Genomic DNA, 13,615 nt, shown 5'->3' on the forward strand with positions numbered 1-13,615 from the left:
GAAGAATTGTGAGCAAGAGGTTTCTAACTCTTCGGGCACCTGTCTGATTAACTGATTGTGACGTAGGACAACATGGGGAATTTGGTTTAGGGTTAGCATTAAAACTTAGGTTAGACATTAAATTTGGGATTGTTAGTGAGAGCACATATGATATCTTACAGAAGTAAATGTATTTCTTGTTATTTGCATTTTATTCTTATTTCTAAAATTGTCCCTTCTCTTTAATACAGATGGGGCAAGAATAGGTTTATAGTTGTTAGTATATGAAACAGTTTATTCTTGTATTATTAATAATTACTAGTATTGTATTGTATTATTTTCTATATGAACAACTGTAAACCTAATTTTGCCCCACCCTGTACAGATTTTGAAGTAGTTTATTATAAAAATAGTGCTTATTACAGAAAAGTTTGAAAATGTAGGAAAAGACAAGAAAATTAAGTCCACCAATAATCCCACCACCTAGAGATAGCCACTCCTAAGATGTAGGTGAGTTTTTTTTTTTTGTTTGTTTAAATTTCTTTATTGATTAAGGTATCACATATTTGTCCTCATCCCCCCATTTCCATCCCACACCCCTCCCCACACATGCCCCCACCCCCTGTAGGTGAGTTTTTTTATGCCTTCCTAGGTAAATGGATAGGTGAATGGATGATCCCATATTTAAATAGTTTTCTATCTTATTTCTCCACTGCATGTTAGTTATTTCATTTTAAATTTCTTGCAAAAATCATTTTAATGGCTATGTAGTATTATCTCATATGCATGTACCATACATTATTTTACCATTTCCTTTGACCCAGTAATTTCTCTTTAGCAGATTGTCAAGAAAATAAAAACTTGGGTTAAATTGATGTGAAAAGATGTTCATTAGAGTACTCCTGGTCATCTTTGTTCTATTATAATAAAGTCTAGGTTAATGTTATTGGCAGTTAATGAACTAATATTTTTATATAGACTCTAGCCCTGCTTTTACTTTTAATTATTTTTTTTGTGTGTGTTTTAATTACAAAGTAATGCATGTTTGCATTTTTAAATTCCACAGTATTTATTTATTTATTTATTTTTAAATGTTTTTGTTTTTATTGATTTTAGAGAGAGGAAGGGGTGGGGAGAGAGAGAGAAACATCAGTGTGAAAGAGAAACATCAAACATCGGCGGGTTTCCTCCTGTATCCTGTATGCATACACCCTGACCGGGGACTGAACCTGCAACCTGGGCATGTACCCTGACCAGGAATCGAACTGGCGGCATTTTGGTACACAGGACGACGCTCCACCAACAGCCACACCAGCCAGGGCGATGTTTGCATTTTTTAAAAGCAATACAATCGTGTCTGAAGTAAACATAGAAGGCCCTTTTCCAGCTCTTTTACCCCCATACCCACCCTCAAGGGGCAGCTACTTTGAACGGATTATGTGGAGCTTCCAGATCTTTTTATGCCAACACATAGTATAAAGAGTTGAATGTTTAGAGATGTTATATACATAGATGTAATAACATTGTGTCCCTTTGGAAATATTCTACAGCTTACTTTTTCTCAGGTTCATTGTAGTACCTCTCCTCCTTTCTCCATGATGTTTATTGAAGGGAAAGGGGATGATGGCAGGTAAGGAAGGAATCAACCAACGGAGGCATTTATATTCCCTTTGAACAGATGCTCTGCCATGGACCATCTGAGTTTCACTCTTAAAAATTATGATCTTGAAAAAAATTACGATTCTGCTTCACAGCAGCTACATATAAAGTGAAAGAAAGATCATTGCAGCTGGACACAAAGCAATTGTAAACGGCCCAGAAGGGCAGACTGCAGGGCTTTGACCATGTGACATAGTAGCTAAATAAGACAATTAATTGTAGGAAAATCCATTTAAAAGTGTCTGAAAAGATAGAACAACTTTGGTTATACACTTCTCACTTTTATAGTGTGGTGTCATGATTTTATTAGGTAAAGACATTCAGAATATAAAATAACGTGTTAATAAAAAGTGTGGAGTCTGCTGCCAGACTGACTGCATTGTAACTCTGATTTTGTTAATTATTAGCCATGTGACCTTAGGCAAGTTACTTAGCTTCTTAGCGTCTCAGTTTCCTCCAGTGTAAAATGGGATAATCATCCTATTTAAGAGGATTATTGTAATATATGCAAAATGCTTAGAGTAGTGCCTGGCACAACATAAGCATGACAAATGTATTTGCTATTATTATTTGTAAGAATTGGTTTTTTTGTGGTTGTTTTGGTTCATTTGTTGGTTTGGCTGTAATTTTTTAGTTCAGTTACTAGATTTACATTTTCCTGGTTTGGGTATTAAAACGTTGGGTCTTTGTTAAATCTGGTTCCTTTAACTTATTTGTAAAAGGATTTGATAGCCATCACAACCTCAGAGGAAAAAAAAACCCATCAAATGCTGTCATTTTCTTACTGTGCACTAGATTTTTAAATATGAAGAATGATATTTGCTGAAATTTTAATCAAGCTGGTTGCAGAATATTATAAATTGCTGCCAAGAGAAAGTCTATTTTTCTAGAAAACTAGCATTTTTGAAATTTATAAAATGTAATGCCTTCACAAAATTATTCCCTGGTTAAGGTTTTTGAAAAAAGAAAATTTCTCATTGTTTTTGTCTAACCTTTAAAGTCAAAATTAATTTAGCTTGAATGTTGTCATTTGTGGTATAGACAGTATATTATAGGCTTTGGCATCAGTTCTGGCAAATTACTCAATCTCTTAAAACTGTCTCCTCATCCGTAAAATGAGGTTGGATCTACAGGCAGGCAAGAGAATGTGTGATCCATGGTGGTGAGTTAGCCCAAGACTTGGTGAGACAGCTGGTTGTTGAAATCAGGTAAGATTAGGCAGGCCCTGGGGAAGGAGGCAGGGAAACTCAATAAGCCTGATAAAATAGGGAGAAGACTAGGTATGGACGCTGTGTAAGACAGGCCTGAGGACCATCCTCAGGCAGTTACTGGCTCATCTCTTAGGATAACAGTATAACAATACTCCCTTCCCTCCTCTCCTCTAACTTTCATTGTCATTATAGCATTGCCAGTCTGTTTCCAGAATATTCCTATGTAACTCCCAACTCAGAGTCTCCTTTCTCCAAGCATATATCTAAGGGTTCTCCAATTGAAATTAAGTCACTTTTCTTCATATTTTTTTAATTGTACTTTAAATACTTACTAACATCAGGCCTTGTAGTGTAGATAGTTATGTGTGCCTCCCTCATTACATATTAGCTCCTAGGTGTTAAGAGCCCACGATGCTGACAACAGTGTTTTATACACTGTACATTTTCAGTTAGTGTTATTGAAAGTCTTCATGCGAAACAGCTGTACTGATCAGTCTTTAATCCAATGACCTTTACGCATTTCTGTGTGTGTGTACAAGCTTCCTGATTGTATTTTCACAGACCTCATAAAATTACCAAAATTGTTATGAGGTATTATAATAGTGAAGCATTTTTAAAACATTAAACTAGACTTACATGTCTACAGTCTTTATATATAATCATTTTTTTGCAAGTGTCAGAAGTTTATTTTTATTTTTATTGAATTTATTGGGGTGACACTGGTTAACAAAATTATACAGGTTTCAGGTACACAATTTTATAACGCATCAGTACACTTTATTGTGTGTTCACCAGCCTAAGTTAAGTCTCATCCATCAACATTTAAGTCCCCTATCCCCTCTTCCAGCACCCTCCACAAGTGCCAAAAGTTTTTGCTGCTGTTTTGAAATAATCAAATATAAAACATGTAATATAAAATAAAGTCAGCATCAAAAGTGTTGGCATGTTTGTTTATGCTGTTAATCATTTGGTTCATTCTAATGCCTGATATTAGAGTGGAGTACAAGTGGTGGAAAGCAGAACTTTGCACTGGAGACTTCCAATGTCATGGGTATCCCTGATAGCCTTTTTATGTTGTTTTCCAAGGGCAAAGTATACCTCATTGTTGCTGAAACTTAAGAGACTTCATTGAAATACTTTAGTATTTTACTTGGAGTCTCTCAGCCCTTTCCATGAGTTTCTCTGATCAAAAGAAGTAACACTTCTGCCCTGGACGGTGTGGCTCAATTGATTTGGTGCGTCATCCTGTGCACCAAAGGGTCACCAGTTCAATTCCCTGTCAGGACACATGTCCAGGTTGTAGACTTGATGCTGGGTCAGGGTATATGCAGGAGTCAGCCAATTGATGAGATGTTTCTCACATCAATGCTTCTCTCTCTCTCTCTCTCTCTCTCTCTCTCTCACTCTCTCTCTCTCTCTCTCTCACTCTTTCTCTTTCCCTCCCTCCTTGTCCCTTCCTCTCTCTCTAAGATCAATTAAAAAAGTAACATTTCTATAGGATATCGCTAAAATAATACTAATTTGGAAATCTTAATTGTATTCTGTATAGCTCAAAGCTATTTATTACTATTTTCTATGAACTTTTTTTCTAGAATGCTTTAAGAGTACAGTATTTGGTTTCATATATTTAGTTTTACTCAAAGTCTAAGATCTAACTAGTGTAAATAAAGGTTTATTTCTCTAGAGAGAGAAATCAGCAGTGGCATACTTTGGCACATAAAACAATTAAGAGAAATCATTTTAGGGGATTTTTGTGTGTTTATTTCTATTCTTAAATCATTGCAGTTAGATTTTTTCGTTTTTGTGTTAATCCTCACCTGAGGATATGTTTTCTATTGATTTTTAGAGAGAGTGGGAAGGAGGGAGGGAGAGGGAGGAGAAGCATCAATATGAAAGAGACACTTCGATTGGTTGCCTCCCACATGAGCCATGACCGCCAGGGATGGAAACTGTAACCCAGGTACATGCCCTTGACTATGAAAATCGACCCTGAGACCCTTCGGTGCATGGGCCATCACTCTTAACTGCTGACCACACCGGGCAGGGCTGGAGTTAGAATTCTGCAGCCACCTCCAGTGGGCAATTTTACTCTGGGTGGGAAGTAAGTTTTTAGTGTGCTGATAATCAGTAAACAATGGGATTGTCTCTGTTAAATATCACTAGTGCTTCTAATTATTTTTAGAAGCCACAAGTTGTGACTGACAAGTGAGAGTAGAGATACTTAGAACAACTTTGCTTTAGTGTCAACAACTCTCCAGTTACCCCACTTTAATGAGTGTTTTATTAGACTGTTTCTGGAGCCTGGATCAACTATAAATAAGCTGAGCTAGCCCGGCCAGCGTGGCTCAGTGGTTGAGCATCAACTTATGAATCAGGGGGTGACGGTTCAATTGGTTTGATTCCCAGTCGGCACATGCCCGAGTTACAGGCTTTATCCCCAGTAGGGGTGGGCGTGCAGGAGGCAGCTGATCGATGATTCTCTCTCGTCATTGATGTTTCTATCTCTCTCTCCCTCTCTGAAATCAATAAAAATATATATTTTTAATAAATAAGCAGAGCTATCAGTAAATGATGTTTCTATATTGTTTTTGTTTTATATATACACATAGATTTTTTAAAATTTATCTTTATTGTTGAACGTATTACAGGTGTCTCCCTTTTTTTCCCCATTGACCCCCACCACACACACACACCTGGCACCCATCCCTCCCAGGCCTTCACTACACTATTGTCTGTGTCCATGCATTTAAGTTTCCCAGTTAATCTCTCCCTACTCTCCTACCCCCACCCTCTGCCTTCCCTCTGAGATGCGTCAGTCTGTTCAATGCTTCTGTGTCTCTGGATCTGTTTTGTCCATCAGTTTATTTTTTTCATTAGATTCCACATATGCGTGAGATCATGTGATACTTATCTTTCTCTGATTGGTTTATTTAGCTTAGCATAATATTTTCTTACTGAGAAGTCAGTAAAGAAAAGTAAATACAGAATAGAGATATTTATTTCTGAATAAGTTGATTTTTGAAAGTGTTTTTTAAAAAGTAATATATTTCTATATTTAGAGATTAAAGTGCCAATTAGGAAAAAAAGAAGCATGTTATAACTTAGGGTATGTAGGCTATTATTTCATTAGGTTACAGTTGCCAGAGTAAACAGGTCTTGGGGTTTCAGCCCATCCTACTGAGGCTGCTTCCGTTCTCTTTCCCCCCACAGCTCCAACGTCTTACACCCAGAGCGTCTACATTTTTAGAAAGAAGAGGGGCTAAATATATCTTACATGTTTCTCCTTCCCCTCCTTCATTTAAATTATTATGACTAAAATCAACTCTTCTACAACTTCATCTTATGTTTCATGTAGTGAAATGCTTTTAATAAATATGCTACCTGTTTTGATTTGGCTTCCCCTCCCCCCCTCCCCCCCCCCCCTCAAAGGGCTGCAAACATGTAACTACCTTCATCTGGGCGTTATGTTTAGCAAATAGGGGACCTCAAAACTGATAGTTTGGGGACTTGAGAAGGCTCCGAGAGTTTCAGCAGGTGTGGGCTGTATAAGCTGTCTCCAGCCGAAACCGGTTTGGCTCAGTGGATAGAGCGTCGGTCTGCGGACTGAAAGGTCCCAGGTTCGATTCCAGTCAAGGGCATGTGCATTGGTTGCGGGCACATCCCCAGTAGGGGGTGTGCAGGAGGCAGCTGATCGATGTTTCTCTCTCATCGATGTGTCTAGCTTTCTATCCCTCTCCCTTCCTCTCTGTAAAAAAATCAATAAAATATATTTAAAAAAAAAATAAAAAGCTGTCTCCATTACTTGAGATAGTTGTCAGCTAAATGCCTTAGTTCTGGCTTATTCTTGCCTGGCAAGTCCTGAGACCCCATTTGGGAATTATTCCTCTCTTTACATCCTCTTCCAAAAAACACTAAAGCTTTTGGAATCAGTTTACAAAAACAGGAACACTATCTTGCTGGTATTTTCTTCTATTTCTTGATAAAAGAGAAAGCAAAAAAGTATATCCCAATACTGAAATGTAATCATTTACCTAAAAATCTTTGACAATATTCACAAAGACATTATTCTTTCCATATTAAAGTAATTTTATCTGAAGAACAGAGTAAAAACACACAAAAAATATTTAAACACTTTCTTTCTTCATTCCCAAATATAAAAAGATTTTCATGGGAATATAGGCAGAGCTGAAGTGATCATTTGAGAAAAGTTTAACTGGTAATTCCTCTAAAATTAGTCTATAGCAAATGTATTCTTGATTTTGTTTTCTAGTATCATTTGACCTTTAAGTACCTTCAAGTTATTTATTAGTAGAAACTTTTGTTATACAGTGTTTCCAAAATTTCACATATCATTTTTAAAAATACTGTGTTTGTTTTTTTATATATTTGTTTTTAGAGAGAAAGAGAGATAAACGTTGTGAGAGTGGAACTTTGATCATTGATCGATTGCCTCCTGCACAGCCCCACTGGGGATCGAGCCCATAACCTGGGCATGTGCCCAGACCGGGTATCATACTGGCAACCTTTTGGTGCACGGGACAATGTCCAACCAACTGAGCCACACTGGCCAAGGCTCACATACCATTTTTAAATGATCTTAAGGTCACTTCAAGGTGTCATCAGGTTACATTGTCCCCAAACCAGCAGGTAGTCTCACAGTGAGTTATGGGGCCACTTGTAGTTTTGCCAGTTCTAGGAGTGGGCACTTCCTGCAGTAGTGTCCTGGAATGGCATCAGGAATAGCTTCCTTTTGTGGTGGAGCTCCTACTGCCATGTAGAGCAGTATCCACATAGGGAAGTGGAAATAGTGGAAGATCCAGAGAAAGCATTTATCACATTGGCCCTGAGTCCAATGATTAGGCTTTTGGAAGGAGGGTTCATTGTCACTTTGACCGTATCTTGGGAGCGTGGATGTTGAACCAGTACATTGCTCCAAGAGGAGTACTCAGTTCCATAGAGCATTCTGAGTCATTTTTAAAAATTGGGAATCCGCCCTGCCGGCGTGGCTCAGTTGGTTGGAGTGTCATCCTGTACACCAGAAGGTGTCAGTTTCGATACCCAGTCAGGACACATACCCAGGTTTCGGGTTCAGTGGCAACCGAACAATATTTCTCTCTCTCTAGCTCTATCTCCAGCTCTCCTTCTTCTCTTAAAAGAAATCAATTAAAAATAAAGAGAAAAATCTTTCTTTTTAAAAAAAATTGGGAATCCTTTTGCCAAATTGGTCAATATTGAGTGCAAGTTGAAAATTTGTATTTTCTCACATCTTTATGCCTAGATGATGGACCAGCCGGACTACGCAACAAGTGAAGAAACCCCTGTGGCTGCTGGTGAACAGATTATCCAACAGTAATATTATGTGGACCTGCCATAATGTTTCAGTTGATTTTCTGCAAAAGAGTTTTGCTTTTAGAATTGACAATCTGAAAGAATCTTCAATGATATGCTTGCAAATATACATTTTTAAGAGCTGGTACTGTCAACTATGTCATAAGTAATTCAAATACATTTGCTTTTAACTATGTTAAAGTTGTGCCTTCACATTAAATAAAAGGATATGGTCTGTATAACTTTCAAAATGTATTATATACAGTATATTTTTCTAAAAAAAAAAGGTCTTTATCCATCCCTGTATTTTTCTTACTGAAATCTATTTCTTTTCAACTCTAATGATAGGTAAAAGTATTTCTGCCCAAGTGAGTTTCTGAACAGATTTTACTGAAAAGAATTATGAAAATTTTGTGCTCTCTAGAAATTTGATTAAGATCATGCAAGAAGGAAGTTCCATAATGAAATTCCAGAAACTGCAGAAGTTAAAAATATATAATCTGGGAATATGTTTATAGCATAAGTTTTTTTAAAAATCCATTCCTTTTTTAAACTTGAGAACCTGAATTGCTTCAAATTGCTATGTTTTATATTACAATATTTTTCCCAGTATAGGGAAACAGAATATATAGAACTAGTCATTAAAAGAATACAAAAACTGACATCCACAGTTTTCAGTGGTCTGCTATTTCCTTGAAGGTATAGCTTAAATTTCTATAGTAACACTCAGTTTCACTATGGTATTTCTGATCTCTGAAGTTTGGGCCTGTTGATGTTCAGGCTTAGTATTTTGTATAAAATTATGTATTAATACATATGGCTCACCGTTTGAGTGTAATATCCCTAACAATCCCCCCCCACACACACTATCTTAATTCCTACTCCTTTCTCCAAAGGAAACCACAGCTAACCTTTTATATTTTGGTGGAGGATGGTATACTAATATACCAGGTGTGCTTCAGAAGAAAGAGACAAAAGAGAGGAGACTGGATCTAAGGGTCAATTTAATTACATGACAGAAGTGTGAGTAAATTGTCTTGGTGCCGGACATTGATGTCTCAGTTTTCTCATCTGCAAAATGAGTAGGTTAAACCAGTGATTTTCAACCTTTTTCATCTCATGGCACACATAAACTAATTACTAAAATTCTGCAGCACACCAAAATATATATATTTGCCATTCTGACAAAAAAAAATAGGTATAATTTTGATTCATCCACGCTCAGCTGTTGTGTCGGCTGTTGTCATTTATTTATTTGACAATCTAAGGGGAAAGAGGTCAGTGCCCCTGACTAAATAGTCAATATTACATGTTTTAAAGATTCTTGCAGCATACCAGGTGCAGCACACTGGTTGAAAATTGCTGGGTTAGACCAATGAACCACTCTAGTACCTTACAACTTTAAAAAAAAAACTCTCATTCTTTGCTTGTGACCTTGAACATTCTCCTGGAAGTCAGAGGTCAAATTGTCTTTCCTTTTTTTTTTTTATTTTCTCTAAGAAATTTCCAAATGACAAGTAATTCCAAAGGCAGTGGAATTTGGCATTCTCTAGAAGTAATATACAAGATATGTGAGCCACTCTATGCTCTTTCATTCTAAAGCCAGTTCAGCTGGTTAAAATATAAGTCTAATGCCTTTTAAAATGGATGAGAGCTTTGGTATTTGAACTAAATTTAGCATTTGAGGGAATTAGATGCTTTTGTTTGTTAACTTTTGCTGAGTAAGTAGCAGATAGAGAAGCTCCCTTGACAGCCCTCTGTCCACTTAATACACTTACGGATCCTTCGGTAAATGACAAGTAAGTATCTGACCAGTAAGGGTTATTCTTCATTCTGTCTCCATAATATCAAGTTTGAATTTTTTCCAAAGAATCTAATTTATTTGGCAGATGCTGATAGAACACATGAAATGTCATTTTAAAGATCCAACTATATTTTCATTTTTAATATCAATAAAATGTTTGCCAAAATACATCTTTTTTAGTAAAATTATCTGCATTCTCATCCCAGCTTTTTGATATTCAAAAGCCTCAACCTCAACCACATTTTATGAAGAATGTTAAGGAAAATTTAAATCTATAAATAGGAAATTTTAGTTCTTTGATACACATTCTACTGTATCCAACCATTAACTATCAAGGAGGTAAAATTTCGTTCTAGTTTGCTATTAAAATCTGACTGATTAAATATAAATAAGAAACAGGGAAATTCCTTAAGTTTCTCCATCCTCAGTGTCAACTTTACATTATACTTAAATAATTCTTCTACCAAACCTGCTGAAAATATTTAGAGAAATTACAATAAAGTACAAAAATATTTTAGGAATCAAAGTAAACAAAGAGTAGGGGAGATGAGAATTCGTCTTTAAAAGGCTCTCTTAATTTCTTCCTCTCTTGCCTTCCCATCACCAGTAACTTTAAGGAGAAGATAAGTTGTTTTTTTCCTAAATATGTCTTAAAAACAATACTATATCCTGTATTATTACTTATTAAAAAAATTGTTACTTAGATATTCTCTATGAACATTTTTGCAACTTATCAAACAAATCACTAAATATCTCAAATTGTAATGAGTTTTTACTTCAGTTTACTTCAGCAAAGATAATTCGGTTTGTGAGGAAGACCTTGCTATTCTAATACATTATATTCCAGCTTGTATTTTCTTTTTAGATTAGCAATACCTTATTAGTAAAATCCACAATTTATTTCTTTTTAGAAAGAAGAAAATATTAACCCATCTGCAGTTGGCATTCATAGATTTTAGTTAAATGTCCATAGAGATTTTGTTAAAATGATACATTTATATTAAATACAAATGTGCTTTCTAGTTTCCTTTTGCTCTTTCAATTTTTTCCTTAGATATAAGCAGACATTTTTACATTTGACTAAAAAAGTATTTAAACTAATTTATTTAAGCTTGATCTCTAAAATTTTAGCCTGATCTCAACCAATGAGATTTCAAAAACATAGGAATTGCATTTCAAACTGGTGCAATGTACTAGTTTGAAAGGCTTTATATTTTTCTACTAACAAGGAAAAGAGTTGAATTTACTCAAGATGATGTCAAATAATAAATTCTACAGTTTAAAATTTTTATTTTCAGTGATCGTTTTACCTCAGAGGCTAATTCTAAACAGATTGGGGTAGGAAATGTAAATAAAGTCAAAATACTGAATATAAATGACTTTATGCTTCCTGAAAGAAAGATATTCTGTAAATTCAAAAGATCTGAATCAAATTACTCAACTTTTTGGAATTTGAAAGAAATTGTGTAACACTCATGATTTGGATTACTGAATTTTCAGAGTAAACAAAATGAAATTGATAGGATAATATACAGGCTATATTATAGTGAAGGCCATATATGTGAACTTACTTGTTTAATGTTTCTATACTTCAGAACAGCCTTTGTGTCTATGAAAATGATCATGGGGGAAAATGATTTCTTAAAACTAAAATTTTAGAATAGTCTTGTAATATTGGCAATTAAGTAGCAAGTGAAAGAAAAAAATGTAGGATGCTTAATGTCATCATGTGTTTCTTTAATTGGGCATAAAGTGTTGTAAACATTGTTTTGGAATATAGATTTTTAAAAAATACCCAAAGTTTATCCAGTTAGTTTGCAGGACTTCCCAGTAGAACAAGTCAATGTAAATTTTGTAGTTGTTGCCTATTTTATACCTTCTGTTGTATTTTGTTTAAATGAGAACCTTTTTAAAAATACATGATTGAATTTTTACTTCTTAGATTATTGGTTTTAGTGTGAAATCCTTTTTTTAAACACTTTGATATGTAAGTTAGTGTAAATTAATACTTTATAACACTATTAGGCTTTATTTTTTTATGGAACATGATTTAAAATTTTTGAAGTGTTAATTTAGCAGTGCTTTAAAACTCCTCATTATGTGCCAATACTGACAAGAAAACGTTTTTTTAATGTATTGAGTTCACTATGCCATGCAATAAATTCTATTTTAAAATAAAATTTGAATTTGTTTATTTTGAATGGTGAAAAATAATTGAAAAATGAACTAGATCGTGTTCACATAATATACAAATGGTAAAAATCACGTATAAAATTGTGTGGTTATTTAAGTCTGACAAATTATCCATAAAACCTTGATTCCATAAGTGTCATACTGGAAATTTATATTGATACATAATAGCCATTAATAAATATTTACTGAATTAATTATAGACTATTTTTTTAACTGAGCAATGATCGTACTTCTTGTGATAAATATTCATGGTATTTTTAGCTTTGCTAAAATTGTTCCCCCAAATTACTAAGATCCTATTGCCATCCTACTTTTTGACTCAGATATGGTTAGCCCGGATATGTTTCTGTAAAGTGTTTGTGTTTGGCTTGACCACGTATTGTGGAAGCCCTGCTGCGGAGAAACCTTGTTTCATCCCACAGTCCCATATATCTGGAAGGATGCATAAGAAACTGGGAAGAGTGGCTGTGTCTAGGAAGAGTGGGTGCACAATGGCCAGGGCACAAGGGTGCACAATGGCCAGGGCACAAGGATAAGAGGGAAACATATTTTTTTTATATACTCGTACTTTTTACACTTTCTATAATATGCTTCAATTAAGATTCAAATTTTAAATTATAAAAATCTATTGAATTATTTACCTTGTTATAGGTATCCATACTAACAGATAGTTAAATATTAAGTTATTTGTATCATTTTCTCTTCCAATCGCCTGGAGTCATGTGGTTGGGGAAAGTGTGGAGAGTCGGCATTCTATATGCACTCACTCAAACATCATTTTCACTGCATAACCCATGCGTGCCCTCAATTGTAACTGGTGTCCTCCAGGCCACTATTTTACTCTCTCCAGAAAACAAACCTCCAGTTTTCTGGCACAGTCAGGGAGGGACATTTGCCCAACTACATAAAGTACAGGGGGGGATCTGTGGCTCTTCATGAATGATAGAATTAGAAGTTAACCATTTTATAATCCCAAATGGAATAATTGGTTTAGGCAATGATCATCGGTATATGAAACCATTAGATGAAAGGAGGGCTTAAACTGTCAGTGCCTGAAATCATTGATAAATCTTAGCGTTACTAAAACTGAGACAACCAGACATTGTAGGCCTTTCAACATGATGCAGTATTAAGCACAAAGCACCATGAAGTGTTTTTGCAAAGCAACAACAACAAAAAAGCCTGAATCTAATCAAATCTAGAACACAAACTTGTAGCTATGAGAAATATGGAAGATGAAAGAACAAGTTAAATGACACTCAAAGAAGAAAACTTACAGTACAGAATATGCGACATTCTGAAACTGAATTGGTTCTTATAATAAGTCAATAGCATGGGGGGAAGGAGGAAGGAGGGCTGCTCTCTAAGTCAAACTTCCGTGACATGACATCCAAATCCCTGGTGTGGACATTGGATCCCAGTTCAACAAACCAACTGAACA

At 35.3% G+C, this 13,615-nt stretch overlaps 1 protein-coding gene across 5 annotated transcripts in view; it reads left to right on the forward strand.

The window, feature by feature from the left end:
- The window catches only part of SPPL2A (signal peptide peptidase like 2A), a 48,453-nt gene extending 39,429 nt beyond the window's left edge, over positions 1–9,024 (forward strand). For 4 of the 5 annotated variants that reach the window (XM_054716232.1, XM_054716235.1, XM_028147853.2 and 1 more), the window contains one exon: positions 8,128–9,023. In XM_054716232.1, coding sequence (XP_054572207.1) covers positions 8,128–8,202 — 75 coding nt within the window. In that variant the 3' untranslated portion in view covers positions 8,203–9,023. Of the gene's footprint in view, positions 1–8,127 lie in introns of all 5 variants that reach the window. The other variant, XM_054716233.1, reaches the window with a different exon arrangement.
- The last annotated feature ends 4,591 nt before the right edge of the window (positions 9,025–13,615 follow it).

Source organism: Eptesicus fuscus, chromosome 5, assembly GCF_027574615.1.
Source record: "Eptesicus fuscus isolate TK198812 chromosome 5, DD_ASM_mEF_20220401, whole genome shotgun sequence".
Lineage (NCBI taxonomy): Eukaryota > Metazoa > Chordata > Mammalia > Chiroptera > Vespertilionidae > Eptesicus > Eptesicus fuscus.